Genomic DNA, 26,949 nt, shown 5'->3' on the forward strand with positions numbered 1-26,949 from the left:
TGTTGCCGGGAACCCGGTGCTTGCTCATCCGTGCCACGTGCCGAAGTGCGTTAGGGCTCAGGGTTACCTAGAAGGCTGTTCTGTGGTTTGTGTATTTATTTATTTATTTTGTCCCCCCCCCCCCCCCAAACTTCTGTTTGAAAAGGTTGAAACAGAACAGAGGAACTCGGGGTGTCTCCTTGCCCCGTCCACCTCCCGAGGGAGCTGCTGTGATAAAACGTCCCAGACCTGGTTCCCCCATCGGCAGGGTGGCCCAGCACCAGATTTATCCAGCACGGAGGGGACTTCCCAGGAAACGGGTCTTTCCATAAAAATTAAAAAAAATAAGCGGTGAGGTCTAACTGTTGTTTGAGAAATGTTTTCCTTCTGCCGGGCCGGCATGGCTCGGTGGTTGAGTGTTGACCTATGAATCGGGAGGTCACGGTTCAATTCCCGGTCAAGGATTCTTTCTCATCATTGCTGTTTCCCTCTCTCTCCTCCTCGGCCTTCCTCTCTGAAATCAATAAAAATATTTTATTTATTTTTAAATATATATATTTTATTGATTTTTTTTTTTTTTACAGAGAGGAAGGGAGAGGGAGAGAGAATTAGAAACATCGATGAGAGAGAAACATCCATCAGCTGCCTCTTGCACACCCTCCTGCTGGGGATGTGCCCGCAACTAAGGCACATGCCCTTGACCGGAATCGAACCCGGGACCTTTCAGTCTGCAGGCTGACGCTCTATCCACGGAGCCAGGTTAGGGCAAGATGTGATTTCTTTCCTGGCTTCTCCCAAGTTTTAAATGGAAAGACCCGGCCAGTTCTCAGCCGGGGTAGTCTGAGAGGCACGCACGCCCTATATTTGAAGCGCTCGGGGGAGTGCGCTTGGTGTTTCTGCAGAGGCGTTCTGTTTGCTCCCGCCCAGATTGGCCACCTTTAGATCTGAGGTTGGAACGTGCTCCGTTACACGAGGCCCTCCATCTTTGTGGCGAAATAAACATTGTCCCCGGAGATGGAACTTTTCAGACAATCATATCCCTGTCCAAACGCCGGGGTCCCTTGTTCTCACACTTCTTCTTTATATATATATAATTGATTTTTTACAGAGAGGAAGAGAGAGGGATAGAGGGACAGAGAGTTAGAAACATCGGCGAGAGAGAATCATCCACCAGCTGCCTCTTGCACACCCCCCACTGGGGATGTGCCCGCAACCAAGGTACATGCCCTTGGCCGGAATCGAACCTGGGACCCTCCAGTCCGCAGGCCGACACTCTACCCGCCGAGCCACACCGGCTTCGGCCTCGCACTTCTTCTGAATGTTCACTCGGGGATCCCAGCCTCGGAGGAGCCGGCACCTGTGCCCGGGAAGCCTGGGAGCAGGGCCAGAAGCCTCGCGTCTTATCTGCAGGCTCCTTGCCCATGCGAGCTGCCATTCCAGCAGAGCCCTCCCTGTGTGCTACCAGGGAGCGAGCTCACCCCCTGGCTCCAGGGGCCCTGTCCCTTTGTCCCGCATCCAGAACTCCTTGTACCGGACAGGCCTGGTGGCCGCAGCAGGAAACCTGAGGTCTGGAGTGTTGAGAAGTTGGCACATGCCAGGCGTTTACACACGAGGATGGTTTTGGGGGCGGGGGAGGGGGGTATTACTTACTCCAGTCCCCAGACCAGGAAGGAAACCAAAGTTCAGAGAATCTCCGTGATAGGCCCAGACCCATCAGGTGACAAACGGCAGAGTCTCCACCCGCCCAGGCTAGCCTCACGCCAGAGGTGCTGCTCTGGACCTCGCCGGGCCCGGCCACCTGAGCTCCCTCCCCCGTGCTGGGCCCCGGACACGGCCGCACGCCGGTCACCGGGGCTCTGTGCCCTGTTGGTTGGACTCCCTGAAGCACCCCCTCCCCTCTTTTCCAATCGGATTAAATCATGGTTAAGAGTGACGTGAAAGGCCGACCCCAGCACGCCCTTCTTTCTGTCTGGAAGTAAGTGGGTCATGAGCCCTAGCCAGTTTGGCTCAGTGGCTAGAGCAGCGGCTGTTGGCCCTTGGACTGAGGATCCGGGTTCGATTCTGGTCAAGGGCACGTCCCTCGGTTGCAGGCTCTATCCCTGCCCCGGTTGGGGCGCATGCGGGGGCAACCAGTTGATGTGTTTCTCTCTGTGTATCTCTCCCTCTCTTCCGCTCTCTCTAAAAAGTCAATGGAGCCTTGACTGGTCTGACTCAGTGGATAGAGCATCGGCCTGCAGACTAAAGGGTTCCAGTCAAGGGCATGTACCTTGGTTGCGGGCACATCTCCAGTAGGGGGTGTGCAGGAGGCAGCTGGTCAATGTTTCTCTGTCCTAAGGGTGTGCAGGAGGCAACTGATCAATGTTTCTCTCTAATTAGTGCTTCTAGCTTTCTATCCCTCTTCCTTCCTCTCTGTGAAAAATTAATAAAATATATTAAAAATATATATATTAAAAAGTTGAGTTTGAGGCCTGTCCTGGTTGCTCAATTGCTTAGAGCAGCAGTTGCCAACCTTTCAGAGCTCACGGACCACCAGTTGGCCACTGCTGGCTTAGTGTCGTCCCCATACACCAAGGTGGTGGGTTGGGTCCCTGGTCGGGGCACCTACAAGAATCAATGAATGCATAAATGACAGAACAACAAATCGATGTTTCTCTCTCTCTCTCTCTCTCTCTCTCTCTCTCTCTCTCTCTCTCTCAAATCGGTTTTTAAAAAACATGCGATTTGGCTCCCCAGGCATTCATTGAGCACCTCCCATGTGCCAGGCTCTGCCCAAGCGCACCTTTCCGGGCCAGCACTTCTGGAGAACCGGGGGCCTTGGTGATCTGAGCCTTTTCCCCAAATTCGCAGACTTCCCTCCTGTGTTATCCTCTCCAAAGCTGTTTCCACACCCGGGGCCCCTGCAGCCGCACACCCGCTGGGCTCTGAGGGCAAGCGGATTTGGATCTGGCATGAAAAGCTCGGGATTGCTTGCTTATGCAAATAGCATCTGCTGGGCTTCTCTGCAGACCCAGAGGCTCTGACACGTGCTAAGTCTGAGAGCTGCTGGCTCTCCCCGGGTCTTGTTTCTGGGCTTCTGATTCCACCCACTTAAGAGGATAGCCAGTTAGCCCACGGGGTCAGCAGCCTGCTCACCTCCCCCTATGCCACATCCTGGCTCCGGAGTCCGGCAGAACAGGTTTGACTTTCCTGTCCCTCCGGGCTGTGCGACTTTGAGCGGGTCACTCCCCCTCTCTGGGCCTTGGGTTTTCTGATGCCTGATTTGTGAACTAGGATAATAATAATAATAATAATAATAATGTGAAGGAGATGAGATGAATACTTCCCTTGTAGGGCTGCTATGAGGGGTCAGTGAGATTCTGGGTGAAAGAACAAAATAAATGAAGAAATAAAACAGAAGCAGACTCACAGACTGACAGAGGCAGAAGGGGCGGAGGGCTGGGGGACTAGGTGAAAAAGGTGAAGGGATTAAGAAGTACAGATGGGACCTAACCGGTTTGGCTCAGTGGATAGAGCGTCGGCCTGTGGACTGGAGGGTCCCAGGTTCGATTCAGGTCAAGGGCATGTACCTTGGTAGCGGGCCCATTCCCAGTGGGGGATGTGCAGGAGGCAGCTGATCGATGTTTCTCTCTCATCGATGTTTCTAACTCTCTCTTCCTCTCTGTAAAAAAATCAATAAAATATATTTAAAAAAAGAAAAAGAAAGAAACATCAATGATGAGAGAGAATCAGTGATTGGCTCCCTCCTGCACACTCCCATCCCCCCCCCCCCCAACTAGGGACCAAGCCCACAACCCGGGCACATGCCCTGACCGGGAATCGAACTGTGACCTCCTGGTTCATAGGTCAACGCTCAACCACTGAGCCGCGCCGGCCGGGCTGTGCGTCCATGAGCTGAGGAGGCCCATACAGCAGAGACCACAGTCCTGATCGCCCGCCTCGCCCTCTCCCCGCGGACGCACCAGAAGGGGAGCGCTGTGATCAGGGACCAACTGGATCGTGGTTGATCCCGTAATCCTGCGAGGCGGGCGAGCTCACAGCCGTGGCTGAGATGAGCCCCACTCAGCGCCTGCGTGGGCGATGGCAGTAACCTCGCCGTGCACGCTGTGCCCTTATCTGACTTTGCGGATGAGTCACCGGAGGCTGGGAGAGGGCATTGAACCTGCCCCAGGCCCACCCCGCGTGTGGGCGGCGGAGCCTCCGTGGGAACGAGGGTCAGTTTCCAAGGCCGCGGCCGGCCGGGGCGCCCGGGGCCGGTGGGATTGGCCGGGATGGGCGCCTGCCTCGGTGCAGAAGGAGCCCGGGGACCCCGGTGCTGGGCGGGGCTGTGTCACTCACTTCGTGTGTGACCTCTGGCCTCTGTCCGCCTGTAACACGGGGACACCGGGCTTGCCAGGGGCTCCCTCATTCAGGCTGTGGGTTGGAGAAGGCGTCCTTTTGGGAAACACTGACCCGTGACTCCGCTGGCCCCGGGGCCGGAGGACAGGTGCAGGGAGCAGCTGCCAGCCCACCTGTTTGTTCTTTCACCTTCATTACCTGGGAATTCGTAGAAGGCCTTCCGCCACCGCCTGCCAGCAGGAGGGTCCCTCACCACCTACTCTTCCTCCTGATGCTTTTTAAAAATATATATATTCTTGCCGAAACCGGTTTGGCTCAGTGGCTAGAGTGTCAGCCTGTGGACTGAAGGGTCCCGGGTTCGATTCCGGTCAAGGGCATGTACCTTGGTTGCGGGCACATCCCCAGTAGGGGGTGTGCAAGAGGCAGCTGATTGATGTCTCTAGCTTTCTGTCCCTCTCCCTTCCTCTCTGTAAAACATTAATAAAATATATTAAAATATATATATATATATATATATATATATATATATATATATATATATATAATTGCTTTTTTTATAGAGAGGAAGGGAGAGGAATAGAGAGTTAGAAACATCATTCAGCCAAAACCGGTTTGGCTCAATGGATAGAGCATCGGCTTGGGGACTGAAGGGACCTGGGTTCGATTCCGGTCAAGGGCATGTACCTTGGTTGTGGGCATATCCCCAGTGGGGGATGTGCAAGAGGCAGCAGATCGATGACTCTCTCTCATCGATGTTTCTAGCTCTCTATCTCTCTCCCTTCCTCTTTGTACAAAATCAATAAAATATATTAAAAAAAAAAAAAGAAAAAAAAAAAAGAAACATCATTCAGCTGCCTCTTGCACACCCCTCCTGGGGATGTGCCCGCAACCAAGGTGCATGCCCTTGACCGGAATCGAACCTGGGACCCTTGAGTCTGCAGGCCGACGCTCTATCCACTGAGCCACACCGGTCAGGGCCCTCCTGATGCTTTTGCTTCCCTTTCCATCATGCCCAATTGGCCGAACCCAGGGTCTGCTGAGACACCACCCCCCTGCCCCCCGCCCCCTAGTCAGGTGTCTGACCGACGCCTACGGAGCCTCAATCTGGTTTCCCCTGTCCTCCCCGGCGCTCGTGATCCTGGGGGTGTTTTACTTCAGCAACAGACGCAGAGTTGGACAAGGGGGCAGGGTGATTGCATGCGCTGAGAACTAGGCCTAAGTACAGGCATGTGGCAAGCCGGAGGGAGGTGGCGCCGGGAGCCTCTTAAGCACCTGAGCCAGCCGGAGGCCAGGTGAGGGCTGCAGGGACCGGGTGACAAACGGGAGCATGTGCGGCCCAGCTGACGGGGGAGAAAGCTGCCCCGGGCTGGGGCACCGGCCAGCCAAACCCCGCCCCTGTGGCCTGATGCGCGCCACCGGCCTCCTGCTGAAAGGTGACACTGCGTGGGCCGGCTCCCTTAGTCACCGCGGGCGCCCGGCAGGCCCGGACGGGGTGCAGCTGGTGGCTGCGTCCACGGCCATGGTAAGTGGCAGGCAGCAAGCCCCGGGAGCTCATCTCGGTGGGAGGAAACGTCCGAGCGGGAGCTGGGAGTGCTGGCCGGCCGCTGACACTCTCCCCTTCTCCCTCAAAGACCTTGCCAGGGATTGGGAGGGGTTTGGGGGGGGGGGGGAAGGAGAGCTGGAAACCTTCCTCTCTCTCTCTAGCCCTCGGCTGGCTGCTGGCCAGCACTGCTTGGAGCCGGGCCGTGGCCTGCATTCGAGTGGCCAGGGCCCGGATTGCTCTGGCAGCCGGCAGCTGTTGCTTCGGGTCCGGCTTGCAAGAAGAAGTAAAAATAGCGTTGGCCGGCTGGGGCTGGGTCTCTGGGTCAGCGGGGTGATCTCAGCGGAGGGCCTCAGCAAGGCATGGCGGGGCCCACGGCGGTGCACGGAGACCCTCTCCCGCCCGTGGACTCGAACCGCAGGCACAGGGACCCTACACGGCAGTGCCGGCCCCGTGCGGCTCCTTCTTCTATGCGGCAGACAGGTGTCTGATTTTACGATCGTAGCCATGTGCCCGTTGTAAACTCTCCATTTTATGGAATTCATTTACATCCAGTGTTGGGGTGGGGTGGGGCAGGGGGAAAGGTGTGGGCGCTGGGCTTGGATGTGAGCGACCTCAAGGCGCTGGGCTCCCCCGTGCCTCAGTTTACCAGCAGCGAGATGGGACTCAGGTCGTGGCGGCAGCAGTAACAGTCCCCAGCAGTAACTGTTCTAAGGACTGGAAGCCGGAGGAGGGCACTCTCTCCTCGCGATGGTTTCTGTATGTGTCAGGGCTGTGCGTGTTTATGTGTCATCGGAAGAGCCGTTGTGAGGGGGCGAGAATTGGCGTGCCTATTTTGCAGACGAGGAAACTGAGACTCAGTTTCTCCGGGAGCTTTCTCAAACAGTCCCCCACTTACTCGTGTGGTGGCCTTGGGGTCCTGCCATTGCTCCCCAAAGGAAATGGAGGGACCCTGGGGTTTTTTGTGCAGGTAGCTCTCCCAAGGAAGGGTTTGGGGTGTCTTCAAGGACTTGCAGAATAAGAGAGGGCGCCAATGTAAGCTTGGCAGCTCCCCCCCCCATCCATCCCCACCGCCTGTATGTCTCTGCCCATCTGTCCGCCCACTCGCTTCCCCTCTTTGCACCCACCTACCTATTCATCCTTCTGCCCACAGTCCCGGCCAGGATTTCCACAGCAAATTCCCTAAGAACTTGCCTAATGCAAAACTTGGGAATCCATGTAAAGAATGTGTTCTCAAGCCCAGCCTGTGTGGCTCAGTGGTGGAGGGTTGGCCAATGAACCAGCAGGTCACAGCTCAATTCTCGGTTAGGACACATGCCCGGGTTGCAGACTTCATCCCGGGGAGCGGGGGAGGATAAGGGGAAGGAGGGTGGAGGGTGCAGGAGGCAGCCGATGGATGATTCTCATCTCCGATGTTTCTATCTCTCCCTCTCCCTTCCTCTCTGAAATCAATTAAAAAAAAAAAAAAGCTTTGTTGTTTTATTTTTAAAGAATGTATTCTCAGGATTCCCAAGTCCCAAGCCCCCTTGTAGCACATGTTTTCCCTGATGCTGCTCTGGTTTGCTCAACATTTCAACTTCATGCACTATTTCCACTGTCTTTTGGCGCTCACAATTTCAGACACGAGCATTTTAAATGTGCCTGCACTTGGCCACATTGGGATAAGGTGTCCCGCTTGGCGCTCCACTTCAGAACCGCCCCTGAGACACCCAGCTGGTTCCCGGGGCGTTCCTGACACAGCCCCAGAGACGGGGCCCTACAATCCAAATCCCAGCTCACTTCGGGCCTGAGTGTGTGTGTGTGTGCTCGCGCAGGAATTTGTCATTCATTCGATACACACGACTGGGCACCAAGGACCGAGCCGGGCACAAGGGTCCAGAAATGAATGACAAACGGTTCATATCCCCAAGGGACAGGGGATTGGCCAGGGGAGACCAGTGACTGCGTCGTCCGTGTTACCAGGATGGAGGTCTGTGCTGAGCAGAGAGCCGGGTCGGGGTGGGCTGGGGCGTTGTGAAGCTGCACGGCCAGTGTGGCCGGCAGAGGGCGTGAGAAGGGGGGTGGCCCTTCTACCCCCGCCATGCCCTAGGGCCAGGGGAGGAAGTGGGCAGGAGTGGGCAGGACTGCAACCTGCTGGAGCCTCTGGGGAAGCCAGGAGAGCCTTGGCAGCGTATTTTTTTGGTGATGCCATCTGCCAATTGCCAATTTCAAAATTTGTCCCGAGGACAATTGTAAGCCTGCCCTTTCGGGACTCTGACGTTTCTCAAGCTTTCCTTGAGGACTTAATTCTGTGTGAGAAATGAGTAAGAAATAGACTCTGTTCCCAGAAGCTCCCACCTCCACTCAGGGGCCGGAAGTGGGAGGGAGAGGTAAGGTGGGAAGTTTAGACCACTGATTCTCACCTGAGGGCCATTAAAAAAAAGTATTTTAATTGATTTCAGAGAGGAAGGAAGAAAGAAAGAGAGTGAGAAAGAGAGAAACATCAATGATGAGAATCACTGATCAGCTATCTCCTGCACGCCCCCTACTGGGGACTGAGGTGGAAACCAGGGCATGTGCCCTTGACTGGAATCGAACCCCGCCCAGACCCTTCCACCTGCAGGCTGATGCTCTATCCACTGAGCCAAACCAGCTAGGGTGCCTGAGGGCAATTTTGTTCCCCGGGGAGTTTTGGTTGTCAGAGCTAAAGGGAGTGAGCCACTGTCCTCTCGCGGCTGGAGGCACGGACAGCCTCCTCCACAAAGAATCCTCCGGCCCCAGCTGTCGGTGGTGCCAGGGTGAGGGCAAGGCCTGGGCCTCTGAAAGTGGGAGAGTTTATGCTTTGAACACGTGTGTGTACACGTATGTGTGTGTCCCTGTTCTCGGTTCTTTGGGAATAGAACTAATTGAATAACAGGGGTGAGCATGGTCACCCCTGTCTTATTCCTGGTCTTACGGGCCAGCATGGCGCCTTTCACTATTGAGTGGATATTAATTTTTCATAAACGTGCGCTGTGCCTTTGAAGTTCCTTTCTGGTCTTAGTTTTCCGAGTGTTTTAATCAGGAGAGGCTGCTGGGTTTTCTTAAACGCTTTTCCGGGTCCACTGAGAGGATCATGTGTTTTTCCCCTCCCTCTGTTCTACTCGTGTGGTTTGTCCCATTGGTTGATGTTGAACCGCCCTTGACTGACCCTTTTTTTTTAAAAAAACTAAACCTTGATGGTCTTAAAGAATCCTCCTGGCGCCCTGGCTTACCTAGAAAATTTCCTTGACGACAACATTTTGGCAAGCTCCGTTGGCCAACATGGGCAAGAGTGTGGGCCATGGAATTCTGGGAAAACGTGAGAACTTTTCCCCTAAGAACATTGTGTTGAAACTTTAAAAAAAAAAAGGGGGGGGGGAACCTCTCTTTTAGATATTGCATTGGTATGCTTAAGCTTTGTGACCTGTTGTTGTTGTTTTTTAATCCTCACCCGAGGATATTTTTCCTTTGATTTTTAGAGAGAGTGGGCGAGAGAGGGAGAGACTGAGAGAAACATCGATGTGAGAGAAATACATCCATGGGTTGCCTCCTGCATGTGCCCTGACCAGGGCCTAGGCCAGGCAGGAGCCTGCAACCAAGGTACGTGCCTTTGACTGGACTCGAACGTGGGACCCTTCAGTCCGCAGGCCAATGCGCTAGCCACTGAGCCAAACCAGCGAGGGCTAGGAAAGTCTATTTTTAGATAACAGCTTTATTGAAATGCAAGGCACACATCAGAAAATTTACTCATGTATTGATAAAATTCAGTGTTTCTTGTGAAACCCATCGCTGCCGTGAATTTCAGAACACTTTCATCACTCCAGACAGACACCTTTAACTCTCACCCGAATCCCACCAGCCCTAGGCAACCGCTCATCCTCTGTCTCTCTGAATCCGCCTACTGTGGGCACATCATCTACACGGAATCATACGATGTAAGGTGATTCTCTTCCATAGCACCTTTTCAAGATGCATGCGTGTTATGTATCAGCATTTTGTTCCTTTTTTATGGCTAATAATAATATTCCATTGTATGGATGGGCCACATCTTGTTTATCCATTCACCAATTAATGGACATGTGGATTTTCTCTACTTCTGGGTATTACGATGCTGTCACAGAGTCCTGTAAAGTATGTGATCTCATTTAGTTCTCTCGCACAGGCGTGTTTATGATTCACAGCGAGCATGCGTTAGCATACCTAAATTAGAGGTGAGCAACCATGAGCCAGAGGGCTAAGGAACGCACCCAAGACCAAGCACGTGATGGGCAGGAGCTGGGAAAGGACCCTTCTCCACTCGGTCCCTGGCTTCTCTCCTCTGGCTCTCTCGGCTGAATGCACAAATTCTCAGCTGCCTCTCACTCCTTTAGGAGAGAAATAACTTGCCCTAGCTGGTTTGGCTCAGTGGATAGAGCATCCGCCTATGGACTGAAGGGTCCTGGGTTCGATACCGGTCAAGGGCACATGCCCAGGTTGTGGTCTTGATCCCCAGTGGGGGTTGTGCAGGAGGTCGCTGATCCATGATTCTCATCATTGATGTTTCTATCTCTCTCTCTCCCTCCTCCCTCTTCCTTTCTGAAATCAATTAAAATATATATATATATATATATATATATATATATATATATATATATATGAGAGAAATAACTCACTCTGGTCTCTCTGGTGGCTCAGTTGGTTGAGTGTGGTCCTACGCACCAAAAGGTCACTGGTTCAATTCCCAGTCAGGGCACATGCCCAGGTAGCAGGTTCAATCCCCGGTCGTGGTACATGCAGAAGGCAACTGATTGATGCTTCTCTCTCACATGGATGTTTTTCTCTCCCCCCCCCCCCCCCGCCCCTTCTCCTGTCCTCTCTCTCTCAAATCAATAAAAAATATATATTTTTTAAAAATTAAAAAGAGAAATAACTCAAAGCCATAGATACTAAAGCACCTCTCTCTTCTCCTTGCAGGTTTTCTGAATGACCCTGCTGCTCTGTCTGTGCTGTCTGATTTTCTCCTGCCTGACCTTTTCCTGGTTAAAAATCTGGGGGAAAATGACGGACGCCACGCCAGCCGCCAAGAATAAGCCGGAGGCGAGCTTCGTCCCAAGCCAGGATCCCCTTCCAGCGCCCAACAGCTCCGAGGAGCCGCCGCAGAGAAACGGGGACAGCGGCCCTTTGCCAAAGACCCCCAACCAGGCGGAGCCCGCCTCCCAGAAAGGCCCCAAAGATGCCGACTGGCAAAGGACCTCCAGGCCGCCCCGGCACAGGCACCCCTCCCGAAGCCCCCTTCCCTCCCGCGATGCCTCCCCAGCCGGTGGGATACGGACCCCGGGCCTGGAGGCCCCAGACGCCAACGGCCTGTCCTCGCCGCCGGCCAGGCCCCAGGCCCGAGCCAGAGCCCTGTCCAAGGAGGACCAGAAGCAGGCGCGCCTCAAGAGGCAGCTGATGACCAACTTCATCCTGGGCTCCTTCGACGACAACTCCTCCGACGAGGACGCGGGGGCCGGCGCGGGCCGGGAGTCCTCCCGCAGGGGCAGCCGGGCCAGCCTGGGGGCCCTGACCCTGGAGGCTGCTCGGGCCGCAGGCGACTCGGAGGCCCTGGTCCCCGCGATGAGGTAAGGTGCCCCCTTTCTGTCCTCGTAACCGGGAGGGTGGCAGGCGCAGAGTGAGGGAGTGGTCTTCACCCTCTCCCCTCCTCCCCCCACTGCTCCGTCAAGCCATCCTCGGATGCCAGCGCTTCCAGGGTAGCTGTGTGAAAAGCAGATGTTACCCTTCTCTGCTTCCTTCCTTCCCTCCTTCCAAAAATCGTCTCTTACACACCTGCCGTGTGAACGGGGAGCTGGCTTCCTAGGCAATCTCAGCCTCGCTGGGGGAGAGGGCTCCGCGTGTGACTCGTTATAATTTAAGCCGAACGAGCTGAAGCCACAGGGGATGGCGGGAGCCTGGAGGGCAGGCCGGTTTCCCTGCCTCCTAAAGGGACATCCCTCTATTTGTGCGTCTGTCCGGTCAAGGGCATGTACCTTGGTTGTGGGCACATCTCGGTAGGGGGTGTGCAGGAGGCAGCTGGTTGATGTTTCTCTCCCATCGATGTTTCTAGCTCTCTATCCCTCTCCCTTCCTCTCTGTAAAAAAATCAATAAAATGTATTTAAAAAAAATTTTTTTTTTTTAAAAAAGAAGAAGTTGAGACCGGTTTGGCTCAGTGGATGGAGCGTCGGCCTGCGGACTGAGGGGTCCCGGGTTCGATTCCGGTCGGGGGCGTGTACCTTGGTTGTGGGCACATCTCCAGTGGGGGGTGTGCAGGAGGCAGCTGATCGATGATTCTCTCTCATCGATGTTTCTAACTCTCTATCCTTCTGTCTTCCTCTCTGTAAAAAGTCAATAAAATATATTTTTAAATAAAAAAAGAAGAAGCTGAGGGCTGGAGAGGTTCGGGGGTCTGTCCGAGGTCTCCCAGCAAGATCTCTTTAGGCCCAGAGCACCACTTGAACCCGGACCCTCAGCAGAAGCAGGTTAGAAACTGGTCTGAAAACTCCCGGTATTGATGTTGCCATCTCACGTGGGCTCCACCAAAGGCACCTCCTCCCTTCTTCTAACTGTTCTTTCCCTTTAATGGAAGAGGGCCAACCGATCAAGCACGCATTCCGCTGTGTGCTCCTGGGGACACCCCCTGCCCTCTCTGGGCCAGACTGGATGCTCCGAGGTCCTCATTGGCGCTAACGGTCTTGGCTTTCATGTCTTTGTGTGTGGAGGGGTCGGTAGGGGCTGGGAGATGGGGAAAAAGAGAGCAGCTGGAAAATTGGAATAAGCACGTTCATTGATAACCATCTTCTCCTTTGCTAATTACGGCAGAGGGTCTGGGTTCCGGGCGAGCTGGGGACAAGCTAGGAGATGAGATGGTCCAGGGCGGTAGCGAAGGTGTATCCCCTCCCTTCATGGGCATGGGGGCTCTTTTTGCAGCCCTGCAGCTAGGTGCCAGGCTCCATGATTGGCACCGCGGACGCATAGACAGTGAGACCTGGCCCCTGCCCTCCGGGGGACGGGCTCAGGAAGGGCTGAGTGGCCCGGAGCCCGGGACACTGCCCTTGATCGGTGGAGAGAGCTGGGAGAGGGGCTAAGAGCACTCACGCTGGAGGCCAGCTGACTGAGCACCGGCCTGCTGACTCCTCCACCGGCCGTCATGTGACCTGGGCCTGAGCTGTCAGCTTTCTGTGCCACAGTGGCCCCTGCCTCACGGGGCCAGAGCCCGGCTCAGGCAGTCACTATGAGCACAGAGCTTAGAGCAGGGCCCCCCGGGCACTCATTGTCCTTCAACGCAAAGCACAGGGTCACAGTGAGGGCCCAGGCCCCGCAGGCAGGCACGTCCGGGTTCAAATCGCAGAGCAGCCCCAAGCTGCCGTTCCCTTCTCTGCCGAAGCCAGTGGGGTGAGACCAGGTCTCCCCGGGAAGTGCGCTGAGATCCCACGGGAGGAAGGGCCGGGCGTGGATGGCCGCGGGCTGCCTCGGTGCCCGTCTGTCGAACGGGCATCTTACAAAGCTGTTACCGGTGGCGACGGCTGTTCTCACGCCACACCTCGGCTTTCAGGGAGGGCGGCAGCCTGTGTCCACGGAGGAGGAAGAGGGATTGACACGGCAGGGGCAGTGTCCCTGCGACGGGCTCACGTACCGACTGGCCCGCAGGTGCCGGGGTTAGCCCTGCCTTTTCCCAGAATGCTCTCTTCCACGTGGAAGTCTGAGAGGTTTGCAAAGCGCACCTCGGACCCTGGGGAGGCGAGCGGAGTGAGGGTCCGTGGGCTGTGGACATGATGGAAGGAACCCGGCCAGGAAGTGAAGGTGCAGCGGAAAGGAAAGGGACCCCGAGATTTGCATCCCCCCTCTGCCTCTCCCCCTCCCCCCCCCCACCCCACACAGCATCCGGGGTGAGCTCAGCCTCTCCTCTTCAGCAGTCGCCATCCATCCCTGGCTCATCAGTTCCGAGTAGTGAGCGGCTCCTAAAACTTACAACTCTCTGCACATATTTGTATCTCTAAAGAGCATGCGATGGATCTCTCTATGATATCTGAATTTATGTATTCATGTGTTAATGTAGGGGAGGGACGGACAGACCCCGCCCCCCTACCCCCCATTTTCACCTAAGATAGTCTCTGGGAGCCCGGGACAAGGGGATCCCTGTCCTTTCGATGTTCTATTTGTGGAATGAATGTTGAGGTCCGGGGGAGGTTGGCTATTCTAGCAATACAGGGCCCAGGGTACCACACCTGCTGTCTTTCACCTTTCCCTTAAGCATAAATAAGCATCCTGTTCTAGAAAAAATCTTTCACTTCTGCTCTATACTTTTCTGTAATATTCCCTCCATCATATATTAAAAGGGATTATTATTATTTTTTTTTTTTTCCACAAAAGTGCATCTTATGCCCATGATTTTCCGGAAGAGGAAGTGGAGAGAACCGGTTTGCTCAGGGTCACACAGCGAGCAGGGATAGGCCGGAGGGCAGGCATTGAGTGCGCCTTTGCACCTGCCGCGAGCCAGTCGCATGTGCGTTTTGTGTGTGTGTGTGTGTGTGTGTGTGTGTGTGTGTGTGTCTGTGTGCTGTCACCAGTCTGGTCTTTCTGCAATATCAACAACTTAAATTTAGCCTCTGATAAGTCTCGGGAGCAGGGTGTTCAACACGGGATTGCAAGCACAGCCAAGTGTGAACTGTTTCATTGAAAATCACAAGCACTGATGCTGGCATAATGGTAGTGTGTATAGGGGAGCCTCTTATTCTTTCCTTCTCATCTTTTTTTTTTTTTTTTTTTTACAGAGAGGAAGGAAGAGAGATAGAGTTAGAAACATCCATTAGCTGCCTCCTGAACACCCCCTACTGGGGATGTGCCTGCAACCAAGGTACATGCCCCTGACTGGAATCGAACCTGGGACCCTTGAGTCTGCAGGCCGATGCTCTATCCACTGAGCCATGCCAGCCGGGCAAGGGGCCCTCACTCCAGAAGGGGACCCAGATGGTTCAGAGCATGTGCTTATAGAAAGCCCCCTTCGGAGAGGCGGGCACGGAGCAAACAAGTCCGTGGAAGCAGAGGTGGGAGAATAAACAAAAGCAGGAACTTGTGTAAGCCAAAAGTTGACTTGAGTACAAGGGCTTTTCCCAGAGGCACGTGGTGACAGCTGACTCACATTTCAGAGAACCCACATTTTCCACCACTTCCCTGCTGTGTGTGTCTCCCAGCGCATTGATTGCGAGTGTTTTGCAGCTGCCAATCTGTAGGGGGAGGCCGTCCTAGGACTCTTCCTTCTACTGCAGGCAGGGGAGCTGGGGAGGCCATCAGCCAGGACGTCTTTTCCCTCCTGCAGCTGTCGCCCCAGCCCAAGGTCAGCTGTGGCTCCCAGATTGGCGGCTCCGGGGGCGGGGCATCAAGGGGGCGTGGCCTTCACGGGGCGTGACCTTCCCGGGGGCGGGGCCCGCTCGGGGGCGGGGCCGGGGGCGGGGCCTGGGCCGGACACTGGCGCGCAGCAGGCATTTCGGGATGGAGGAAGCGCCGCGCGGAGCCGGTCGCCTGCAGGCCGCCACCGCCGCCTCACGACTCGGCCCCAGAGGCGCTAGGCCCGCCCCCCCGGCCCCCGGCCGCGGCCCGGCCGCCCCGCTGGGCCCCGCACCCCGGGCCGTCGGCTGCAGGGGGCTCCGGGGACACATGCTCCGCGTCCCGGCAGGCGCCCGGCGGGGTCGGCCGGCGGGGCGGTCACCATGAGCCCGGCCAAGTGCAAGGTCTGCTTCCCCGGCCGCCGAGGAGAGTAAGTAAAGCCGCCTTCTCGGTGACCGTTATCTTTCCGCAAACCGGTGCCCGCCCTGCCGGCGGGAGAGGCGGCCGGAGCTGCCGTGCCGCTGTCGGGAGGAGGGCCCTCAGGTGCCTCCGGGTGGACCCGCCGCCGGGGCCCTGCGCCCCCCTCCCCTCCCCCTGCGCCCCCCTCCCCTCCCCCTGCGCCTTGCCCTTGGCCGAGGGGATGGGGTGGTCGTGGAAGGCAGGTCTCTTTGGAACCTCGTGGTTGTCAAGTCCGGGGGGAATCAGCGTGCACTGGGGCAGGCATCCCAAGGAAGGCCGTTTTCGGAGCAGGTTAGTGTAGGTATGTCTGTGCCTTGTGCGCTTCTTAGCCCCGCCTCCTAGATTTTTCTTTCTTTCTTTCTTTTTCTTTTTCTTTTTTTTTTTGGTCGTCATTTTATAAAATTACCAACGTGATGCTACGTTTGCTGTTGAAAATTCAGACAGCCGAAACCGCTTTGGCTCAGTGGATAGAGTGTCGGCCTGCGGACTGAAAGGTCCCGGGTTCCATTCTGGTCAAGGGCATGTACCTTGGTTTCGGGCACATGCCCAGAAGGGGGTGTGCAGGAGGCAGCTGATCGATGATTCTCTCGCATCGACGTTTCTAGCTTTCTATCCCTCTCTTCCTCTCTGTAAAAAAACAATAAAATATATTAAAAAAAAGAAAAGAGAATTCAGACAATTATAGATAAGCAGGAAGGAGGAACAAATATCACTCATACCCAACTCCCTTCCCACCTCCATGTTGGTTAACAGTTGCTGTGAATCCGTCCATAAAGCATCCGCCCCCCCCCCCCCCGAATTATGTTTTAATGTAGGAACTCCATTCATAACAGTTGCCTTTTCCTTCAACATTAAGTATTTATTCTACCACTGGCTCAGCTTACTGTGGCCACAGCATAATTTTGTATGTTTTTTTTTTCCTTTTCAGTAAAGCATGGTTTAAAAAAAAAATCAAAAGAAGAATACTATTTGGCCAAGACCGGTTTGGCTCAATGGATAGAGCGTCGGCTTGGGGACTGAAGGGTCCCGGGTTCGATTCCGGTCGGGGGCATGTACCTTGGTTGCGGGCATATCCCCAGTAGAGGGTGTGCAAGAGGTCCCCAGTAGGGGGTGTGCAGGAGGCAGCTGATCGATGATTCTCTCTCATCGATGTTTCTAACTCTCTATCTCTCTCCCTTCCTCTCTGTAAAAAAATCAATAAAATATATTAAAAAAAAAAGAAGAAGAAGAAGAATACTATTTGGTGACGTAAAAATGACCCGAAATGTAACTTTCAGTGTCTACAAATAAAGTTTTATTGGAACACAGCCATGCTGGTTGTTTATACATTGCCTATGGCTGCTGCTTTCAAAATCCAAGGGCAGGGTTCAGTAGTGGGACAGAGACGGGGCCATACCACCTGGTCCTATTTACCATTTTGTTCTTGACTGAGAATATTTGCCAACCTTTGTTCTACATCATGCTTTTAACCGGGTTCATATGATCCCTTTAAGATGCTTGAAAAGCATGACCTCTGCCGTGGAGCCAGCAGGAGAGCTGGGTGTGCTCAAGGCCCCTGCGCTGCAACTGTAATACTTGCTATCATCGGTCACGTGCTTTCAACTTGCCAGGCCCAAAGCCTTGTGGGTGTGTTCTCATGCCCTCTTTTCACCACCACTAGGGGGCGCGAAGTGGTTGCTGTCATCCCTATTTTATTTTTATTTTTTATTACTTTAAAATATATTTTTATTGACTTCAGAGAGGAAGGAAGAGGGAGGGAGAGATAGAAACCATCAATGATGATAGAGAATCATTGATCGGCTGCCTCCTGCATGCCTCCTACTGGGGATCAAGCCCACAATGCAGCATGTGCCCCTGACTGGAATTGAACCCGGGACCCTTTAGTCTGCAGGATGACGCTCCATCCACTGATCCAGACTGGCTTGGACCCCCATTTTATTTTTAATATGTTTTTATTGATTTTGTTTGTTTTCATTGATTTTAGAGAGAGAGAAACATCGGTTGCTTCCTGCACCCACCCCAACTGGGATGGAACCTCCAACCTGGGTATGTGCCCTGACCACGATGTTTCTAACTCTCTATCCCTCTCCCTTCCTCTCTGTAAAAAATCAATAAAATATATGTATATATTTTTTAAAATGATGGAAGACAAAAATAAATAAATTGGAATCGCCCTTGCAAATTCGGCCATGTAGTCGCCATATTTCTAATATGAAGCTGCTTTATTGGGTCATTCTCCTAGCTTAAGAGGTGCTGAACAGATGGGATTAGTGGCCCCATTCTGCCACTGAGCTGTGTGATGTTGAGTGAATACCGTCCACCCTCTGAGTCTCAGTTTCCTCATCTGTCAACGGTGCTAATTCTGATAGGCCATTCCGGGATTCTTGAGACTGACCAGTGCTGGACCCAGGCTCCCTGCCTGATGCCAGGCGTGGGAGGTGCTGGCCTTAGCGCTGGCCAGGTCAGCATGCACATTTGCACAGCGGAGAGCCGTAAGGGCGCTCGGGTTGTGAAAGAGGCCTGTGACAGAGGCCTGGGACCCTGTCCTGGAGGCTGGACCCCTCTGTGGAGGAGCCAGAGGTAGTAGGAAGGCAAGATTCCAAATGCTGCCGGCATCCCTCTCGGTGCCAACAGGGCCGGAGTTCGGAGAGTGGAGAAATGCATGTGGGCGGAGTGGTTGGAGAAGGGCTTCTTGGAAGAGACATGAGTTGAATGGGATGAAATCAAGTCGGGGAGGGGGAGGCGGAAGAATCTGGTCTTCAGTGAGTCCCACAATGCCCCATGGCCCCCGGTGGGTGACATCACTGCCGTGGGAATTCTCAGAACCACGGCCAGCAGCCTGTGTGGCAGTGCTGGTTGTGGATCTATCGGTGGTGCCCACCTCTGTCCGTACATTAGAATTTTCAGGGGGGACTTTTGAAACATGTAGATGCAAAATCGGCCCAGTTGAGTACCTCTCAACCATACGTGCTTGTTGTTGTTGTTTTTTTAAATATGTTTTTATTGATTTCAAGCAGAAGAAGGGAGAGGGTAAGATAGAAACATCAATGATGACAGAGAATCATCGATTGGCTGCCTCCTGTACGCCCCCCCTCACTGAGCATTGAGCCTGCAACCAGGACATGTGACCGGGAATCAAACCGCGACCTCCTGGTTCATGGGTGGGTGCTGACCACTGAGCAACATTGGCCGGACAGCGCTTGTTGTTTGAAGTCCAGACAATAGATGCATTTCCATTGATCTCAGCTAGCTTTCTGCTCAACATTGGATTCTGAGGGCCGTGGCGTCGCCCTGGAACCTGAGGTCAGTGGCCTCTCTGAGCCTCGGCTTCCTCATCCTGAGCAGGAGATGATGGTGGAGGGGGTTCAGGGGGCAGCCCCCGTGCTGAGCCCAGGTGACTGGAGACTGCTGTCCCCTCCCTCCCGATGCGGCTCTCCCTGGGCGTGGGCCCCGGCAGCTGACAGCGTTCGGGGTTTGGCTGACAGCTGTCGCGTAGTCTCGCAGTTGATTGCACCTGCAGCCATTTCCAAAGTCACCATGTCACCTTCCGCACTTGCCAAACGCCCGCCGAAGGTCAGCCCTCCAGAGCCCGTGGCGGCTGGCCTCCAGCTCTGTCCAAACAAGTAAAAATAGCCGCCGGCCTAGGGACGGGCCTTCCAGAGCCAGGCCGGCCGCGCTGCCGCGGGGCGTGGGCCGCCGGGTGGAGGGGCTGGGCCGCCGGCTCTGCGGTCAGAAGGCCGCTCCGAGTGCTCGTCCCCGGCCGCACCGGGCTTTTCTAGCAAGGGAGGTTCCCTTGCTGTACTTGAGGTCAAATTGCTAGGCTTGTTATTTTTATTTTTAAAGTTAATTAATTGATTTTAGATAGAGAGGAAAAGGACCTTTCAGTTCGCAGGCCGACGCTCTAGCCACTGAGCCAAACCGGCTGGGGCTCAAATCAGTTCCTTCAAAAAAGCAACTGGCTAACGAAATGTAATTATGACACAAGCACCGTTCACACTAGCAAGATGCTGTGGACCTTCCAAAGCCCTTTCCTAAACCCTCGTGCATGGCAGCGGCTCAGTGCTGGGAGGTTTTAGGAGAAAAGCTGCTGGCAGTTCACCAGAGGCACTCCCTCCACCGCGAGGGCCAGGTCTCATCTGGTCATCCCCTCGTTCATTCATTCAGACATCGAAGCAGAACAGAGACAGTCTGAACGTAAAGCCCGTATCGTACACTGCCATATAGACAACAATGGGTTTCCGTCCTTCATTTCTCTCACTGTTTTTCTTTTTCAAATTAGAAGAGGAAGTTTATTTAGAAAGTCAGGGAGGTAGCAGAAGTGAGCCCGCGGGGCTGCGTGGCCTCAGGAACCAAGCTATGGAGGCAGAAGAAGGACCCTTGGCGCTTAGGAGAGGGGAAGGCAAAGGTACCGCCTAGGGCCATGGTCGGCAAACTGTGGCTCGCGAGCCACATGCGGCTCTTTGACCCCTTGAGTGTGGCTCTTCCACAAAACACCACAGCCTAGGTGAGTCTATGTTGAAGAAGTGGCGTTAGAAGAGGTTTAAGTTTAAAAAATCTGGCTCTCAAAAGAAATTTCAATCGTTGTCCTGTGGATATTTGGCTCTGCTGACTGATGAGTTTGCCCACCACTGGCCTGGGGGAAGTGAAGGGGGGAGGGAAGGCGCTGGGAGACCCTGGGAGGGAGAGCCGTTTCTCCTTTGTCCCCCGGCCCAGAGTCTGTTTCCTGATCTCTGACAGGCAGAGCCTTTGGTGGCGCCACTGGGGAGGGGGTGGGGAGGGGAGGGTGGACAGACGGCAGGTTAGTAGAGGAGGTTTTTTCTCATGGGAAACCACTGGACTCGGAGACTTTATAGCAGAAAATGCCCACTCCCTACTTTCTGGTGTGATGGAAAGAGCCCCAGGCCTGGCGACTTGCTGAGCCACCCCCTTTGCCTGGCTGGGCCTCAGTTTCCTCGTCCCTTAAATGGAATTTCTTTTCCCTGACTGCTTATTTGCCTCCTCATAGACAGGGCGTGCTGGCGGTGTTCTTATAATCAATCAGCTTCTCGGCCCCCCGAACCCACTCAGCCCAGCCTCCCAAGGTGCCGGTGCCAGTCTCCGGGCACACGTCTGGGTGGTTAACCTCTAACCTAATTCCTGGCAGGCAGCGGCTCCTTGGCTGGTTTAAGAGAGTGGACTGAATATTCCTTTCGATTCTGCTCCTGTCAAAGTCCCCCAAAAGATAACAAAGAGATTTTACCAAAGAGAGAGAGAGAGAGAGAGAGAGAGAGAGGTAGCAGCCCATCAAGCCCGGGAGAACAGGAGGGGAGACGAACGTTTGGGAGGTTGGGAAGTGGACGGGCAAGTGGGAACTGGCTCAGCAGAGCCAGTTGGGCCGAGGCCCAGAGCAGCGGCGAGGAAGGCTGTGGGCCCCCAGAGCTGCCCCCTTCTCCTGCTCCTTGTGGCCGGGGCTGCCCAGTTCTCCTCCAAAAGGAGGCAGGAGGTTTGCTCTCCGAGAGGGAAAGGCCCATGGTCTAGGGCCTGGAGACTGATGGGCACCCTGGGGGCGTGGGGCCTGTATTCCTAGCAGGAGGATAGGGTCTTTGTAGGTGTTGAATCCTGAAAGTTGAACTTTTCCCCCCAGACCTGTCCCAACAGTTCCCCCTTCTTCCCTGCCCGCCTTTCCTCCATGCAGGAGACCCAGGCACTTCCTCCAGGGGAACTGGACCAGCGAGGGAGGACGACTCTATAGATACTTGGGGCTCTCGCCAATTTGATTCAGTGGAAAGAAGGGTCCCGGGTTCGATTCTGGTCATCGTACCTCAGTTGTAGGCTCGATCCCCGGCCCTGGTCTAGGCTCATGTGGGAGGCAGCCAACTGATGTGTCTCTCACATCCATGTTTCTCTCTCTCTGTCTCTCTCCCTCCCTTCCACTTTCTCTAAAAATCAGTGGGAAAATATATTTGGTGAGGATTAACAACAACAACAACAACAAAACTGTTATTCTGTGGAGCACTTGAGATTAAAAAAAAAAAAGATACTTGGGGTATCAAAACACAGACCTCCACCGGCCTCACCACAGCTCTTGTCATCAGCCCTTTTGTTCCTGCTCCTGGCCCAGGACAAGTAACCTAACATCTGGGTACAGTTTCTAACAGGAAGGCGGGCCCCAGACCAACAGGGGACACAGGACACGTGGGAGAAACAGAAACCTCGTTCTAGGAGAAGAGAACTCGAAAAGGCTGTCGTTAACCCTCTCACCGAGGCTGGCCAGGATGTCGCACTCAGGATGCACAAAAAGGAGCTTTTGCAGGCCAGAAACAGGCCCTTGGGCGGTAAGCACAGGGTGGCAGAAGTGAAAAACTCCCCGGAACAGTGAGAAGAGAAGGCGGAAGGCACTGCCCAGGAAGTCAAAGAAAAGGGGCAGGAAGTAGGAGCGGGAGAAATGTGTACGCTGGTGGGCCAGGCCGGAATCTCTACATCCACGTCTTAGGGCTTCTGGAAAGAGCAGAGGAAAAGGAGGCAGGGAAATCATGGAGGAAATACCCGAAGACCAAGTCCCGGATGCGGGTTTCCACACCGAAGGAGCCCAGCACGTCCCCAGCCTCACTGTTGGGAGCAGACCTGCGTCTGAGCTTATCCCTGTGAGACGGTGAGGACGGGGGACAGAGAAGATCCCTTAAAGCTGCTGGTCACCCACCAAGTGCCAAGGGCCAGAATGGCTCTGGCTCCGGCGTCCTCGGAAGCCACGACAATGGCACCAGGCGTCCAGCACTCCGAAGGAGAAGGTTTTCCCTTCTAGAATTCCGCAGACGGCCGGTCCAGGGGGTCACATGTGAGGGCAGAAGACCGTTCTAGAACATGTCTGGCTGCAAAACATTCACCTCCCTGAAGACCTCGTCTTAGCTGCTCCAGGATGTCTGCCCCGGAAACAAGAGAGGACACCAAAGAGCCAGGCCGCCGGGGACAGGACACAGATCCGCGTTAGGACCCGGGGGCTCTGGGATGACGGGGACGAGGAAGCCCGCGCAGCCAGAGGCAGGACAGGCATGTGGGGGGCGTGGGCACGTGCCGGCCATTGTGCCCCCTCTTCACTGGGTGAGGCTGCTGGAGGACATGCCCGGCCAGACACGGAGGCCACCGAGGGAGAGGGAGCCACCAAACTAAGGAGCAGATCTCAAGGAAAGGCCGCGGGAATGGAAGGGCGTCAGCAGAGCGAGGGCCCAGAGTGACAGCTGCTCAGGGGCCCAGAGAACAGCCAGGCTAGGCGAGAGGAGGGGGAGGCCTCCACAGAGATGTCGCCCATGGAGAGGATCCGCTCTCTCACATTAGCGGGAAACTGAGGAGGAATGGGAGGAATCAGCAGCGGTGCAAGGAAGACAAGTCAATGAGAAACTCATTCACTCCAGGAAAAAAAAAAAAAGGAAAATCTAGTCTAACCCAACCCTCACCTGTGGATAATGATCTCAGACTCTTTTTTTTTTTTTTTTTTTTTTTTAGATATATCTTATTGATTTTTTTTACAGAGAGGAAGGGAGAGGGATAGAGAGTTAGAAACATTGATGAGAGAGAAACACCGATCAGCTGCCTCCTGCACACCCCCTACTGAGATACATGCCCTTGACCAGAATCGTACCTGGGACCTTGCAGTCGGCAGGCTGACGTTCTATCCACTGAGCCAAACCGGTTAGCACATCATCACAAACTCTTAGAAACACTGAACTTGAATCTCCTTGAGCCCTAGTGAGAGGTCGGGAGGAGGGCAGTGGACGGGATGGCCACGTAAAAGCATTGATTCCTCATCGCTCAGGGGAGGAGGGCCACAGGTGGCGCTCAGAGGGGTGACTCACAAGGCGGCACACACATTGTTCCGAACTCCGGAGGCGCCGAAAAGCCCTGGAGCGATTCCTCTGCTGGCGGATCTGGAGGGGGTGGGGCAGGCAACCCCTACTTTTTTGTTATGCATTTTTTTGTTTTCAGTTCTAAAACGTTGGCACACACAGGAAAGTGCGTGAGCGGTACCCCTGCAGGTGAACCCATCTAAAGGATTAGGGTGTGACCCTCCCTCCCTGATCATACGCTTGCACCCCTCTTCCAAGCTTCTTAGAGTTCCTAAACGCTGGGCATATCACCTGAGCGTTAATTTCAGACGAAAAATCTGAAGGGTGGGTCTGGGGCCGGCTCCTGCTTTGTGGGTGTGCCGGCCTCTTCCTGGGCCTCCGTGGGAAATGACTGCTTCTCCGCGTGGGCCTTGGTTCTGTGGGTGCCGGGCACCCCCTTCCTCCCCGGCCGCCCGGCGCCCGGGCTCACGCGTGCTGCCCTGTTCCCTCCGCAGGCCCAGCATGTCTGGACTCCACCTGGCGAAGAGGGGCCGCGAGCACAAGAGGGTGGACGTGCACAGAGACTTCACCGTGGCTTCGCCGGCCGAGTTTGTCATGCGCTTTGGGGGGGACCGGGTCATTGAGAAGGTACCGATGGGGTCCCGTGCTCGGGGCGAGGCCGGGCCGGGTGGGGTGGAGAGTCGGACGGGGCCAGCCCGTGCTGGAGTCCGGGATCCTGAGCTTTTCCCAGCAGGTGAAGCAGTCACCTCTCACTCAGGGCTGTTGTGAAGATCAGTCAGCGATGGAAGGGCCGTAAGATACAGGGGCGGGCAAAAATAAGTTAATAGTAATAATAATAAATAATATAGTGATACAGAAATAATAACAGAATAGACTGTGTTTCACATACTCACCACTGTAAACCTACTTTTGCCCACCCCAATAGGATTTGCTCTTGCCAGTCAGGGCTTTGAAGCCAGGCGCCTAGTTGTTTTAGGAGCTAACGCCACACGGCAAGCCTGTGATTCAGACAAGAATTGAGACCAGGACCTGTTCTGTTGTGCTCTGCTGCTGGGGACAGCCAGCATTACTGCCCTTCCTTTCCTTATTACATTGGGGCCCTTCAACCGTCAGCATGCAGAGGCAGCATGGTGGGGGTGGAGTTCAGAGCTCAGGCCAGACCGAGGAGGGCTCGGGTCCCAGCTCTGCCACTTACTAGCTGTGTGACCTTGGGCAAGTGCCTTAACTCCTCTGAATTTTAGTATCTTCACCCCCAAATAGGGATAATAATACAATCTCTTTCAAAAGGCTATTGCGTCCATCCATCCACCTGCCCATCCAGTCATCCATCCATCCATCCATCCACCACCCATCCTGTCATCCATCCATCCATCCACCACCCATCCTTTCATCCATCCATCCATCCATCCATCCATTTAGTTATCCATCCATCCATTCACTCATCCATCCAGTCATCCATTCATCCATCCATCCATCCATCCATCCAGTCATCCATCCATCCATCCATCCACCCACCCACCCATCCATCCATCCATTCATTCTGACGTAGAGCACCCGCCCTGTGCGGGGCTATGTGCTCCAGGTGCTCCAGCAGCCTTCGCAGCCATGAGCTGGACCCCGGGTGGCACGCAGCCTCCGGTGCAGGTAGGTGTGCAGCTGTAGCCCGTCCTCCGTGTCCTTGTCCAGGTGCTCATCGCCAACAACGGCATCGCCGCCGTGAAGTGCATGCGCTCCATCCGCCGGTGGGCCTACGAGATGTTCCGGAACGAGCGCGCCATCCGGTTTGTCGTCATGGTGACTCCAGAGGACCTCAAGGCCAACGCAGGTATTTGGGCCTTCACGCCCTCCCCTCCCACCCGCCAGGCCCTGTCCTCACCTGCCCTCACCTGCCCCTACCCGGGCAAGTCCGTTCTGGACCCAAACAGACTTCCAGGCTGGCTCTGTTATTTGTCTTTTCTTCTTCATCTGATTAAAATGTCTGCTGACGACAAGCATGACCTCTGCGTCCTAGAAAAGTGCAGATGGTTCGCGTGCAAAGCGGATTCCCATCTGTGAGCGCTGCCCATGTGGCCACAGATCGCTGTCTCTCCCTCCAGACGTGTTTTCTTGCAGACGGATCCCTGTATTTCCAATGATCTGTTCTTCCATTTGCCTATTCATTTACTGTCTTTCTGTCTACTAGCCTAGATCACTCTACTAGTGTTCGTATTGGACAATTTGCTTATTATCCAGAACAACGTATCTGTGTACAGACCCTTCTCCACACAGCGGCAAACTGACCTTTTAAACACAGCTCAGGTCCTGTGCCCCCTCCTGAAGGCCCCAGAGCCTGCAGTGCTGTCCTTGGCACCAGCAACCTCAGTCCTGTCCTCTGAACCCACTCCCCACTGTGGGCACAGCCCCGGGCTCTGCCCTGCGGGATGCTGCCTCCTTCGAACTCACGAGGACCGGAGAGGACAGGTTTGATGGTTGGCTCCCTTTTCTAGGTGAGACAGTTGAGGCCCGGGGTCATACAAACGGTGAGCGACTGTTCGTTTTCCAAGGGAGAGGCAATATGCGTGTGAGGCCGCTAAGAACAGCTATTTCGGATGCATTGATTCAGACTGAAGCCCAGATAGTGCTCGGATTAGGATACAAAAGCAAGGGGTACTTATGAGTGCAGATTCTATAGTGATGCTAATTCTAAACAGTGTTTTTAATCTTCAGCCCGGTAGTCATAATAACCGCTTTCTTGTCATCTCTGCAAACAGTTTCATTTTTTGCAGCACAGTGTTTTCCTGGTCGTTTTGCCCTTTCCAAAGGTCGTTTTGCCCTTTTCAACATTCCAAAGATTTGAGGCAGAAGATGTGTAAGGAAGTTCCTCTCTCTTGGCAGCTCTGGCTCCGTTTATTATTATCGTATTTTATTTATTTTTGTTAATCCTCACCTGAGAATCTGAGAATATTTCCCCCCCCCCCCCATTGCTTTTCACAGAGAGTGGAAGGCAGGGAGGAAGGGAGAGAGAGAGAAAGAAACATCTATGTGAGAGACACACATAGACTGGATGCCTCCCAAACACACCCCAACAGCGGGCGGGGCGTGAACCTGCAACCCAGGTACGTGCCCTTGACCAGGAAGCAAACCTTGGATCCTTGGGTGCATGGGCCGATCCTTTAACCACTGAGCAACACCAGCCAGGGCCACTCATTATTTTGACATGACAGGGGGCAGGGGAGTTGGTCCAGGGCACAGTGTAAACGGGTGAGCTGAAAAGGTCTGGAGCTCTGTTATCGCGACTGGCCTGCACACTCCCACTGTGAGCAAGAAAGCCTATTTTATGTTCTTTGCCGTGGTTAGAAGCACACAGTATATCTTCTTTTTCTTTTTAACCTTCACTGGAGGATATGCAAACATTGTATTTTTCCGTGGGAAAACAATGCGAAGATAAGAGTTGAGGAGTTTGAAATAAAACCCTACCTCTAATCTCACCACTTGAT

General features: G+C 54.4%; 1 protein-coding gene across 4 annotated transcripts in view; it reads left to right on the forward strand.

Moving 5' to 3' along the window:
• The window catches only part of ACACB (acetyl-CoA carboxylase beta), a 64,954-nt gene that overhangs the window by 279 nt on the left and 37,726 nt on the right, over nucleotides 1-26,949 (forward strand). For 2 of the 4 annotated variants that reach the window (XM_084867658.1, XM_084867659.1), the window contains exons 2-4: nucleotides 10,808-11,454; nucleotides 23,968-24,100; nucleotides 25,160-25,298. In XM_084867658.1, coding sequence (XP_084723784.1) covers nucleotides 10,817-11,454; nucleotides 23,968-24,100; nucleotides 25,160-25,298 — 910 coding nt within the window. In that variant the 5' untranslated portion in view covers nucleotides 10,808-10,816. Of the gene's footprint in view, nucleotides 1-10,807; nucleotides 11,455-15,437; nucleotides 15,625-23,967; nucleotides 24,101-25,159; nucleotides 25,299-26,949 lie in introns of those variants that run through there. The other 2 variants (XM_084867660.1, XM_084867661.1) reach the window with 2 other exon arrangements.

This window comes from Pipistrellus hanaki (assembly GCF_964339955.1).
Source record: "Pipistrellus hanaki genome assembly, chromosome: 19".
Taxonomy (NCBI): domain Eukaryota; kingdom Metazoa; phylum Chordata; class Mammalia; order Chiroptera; family Vespertilionidae; genus Pipistrellus; species Pipistrellus hanaki.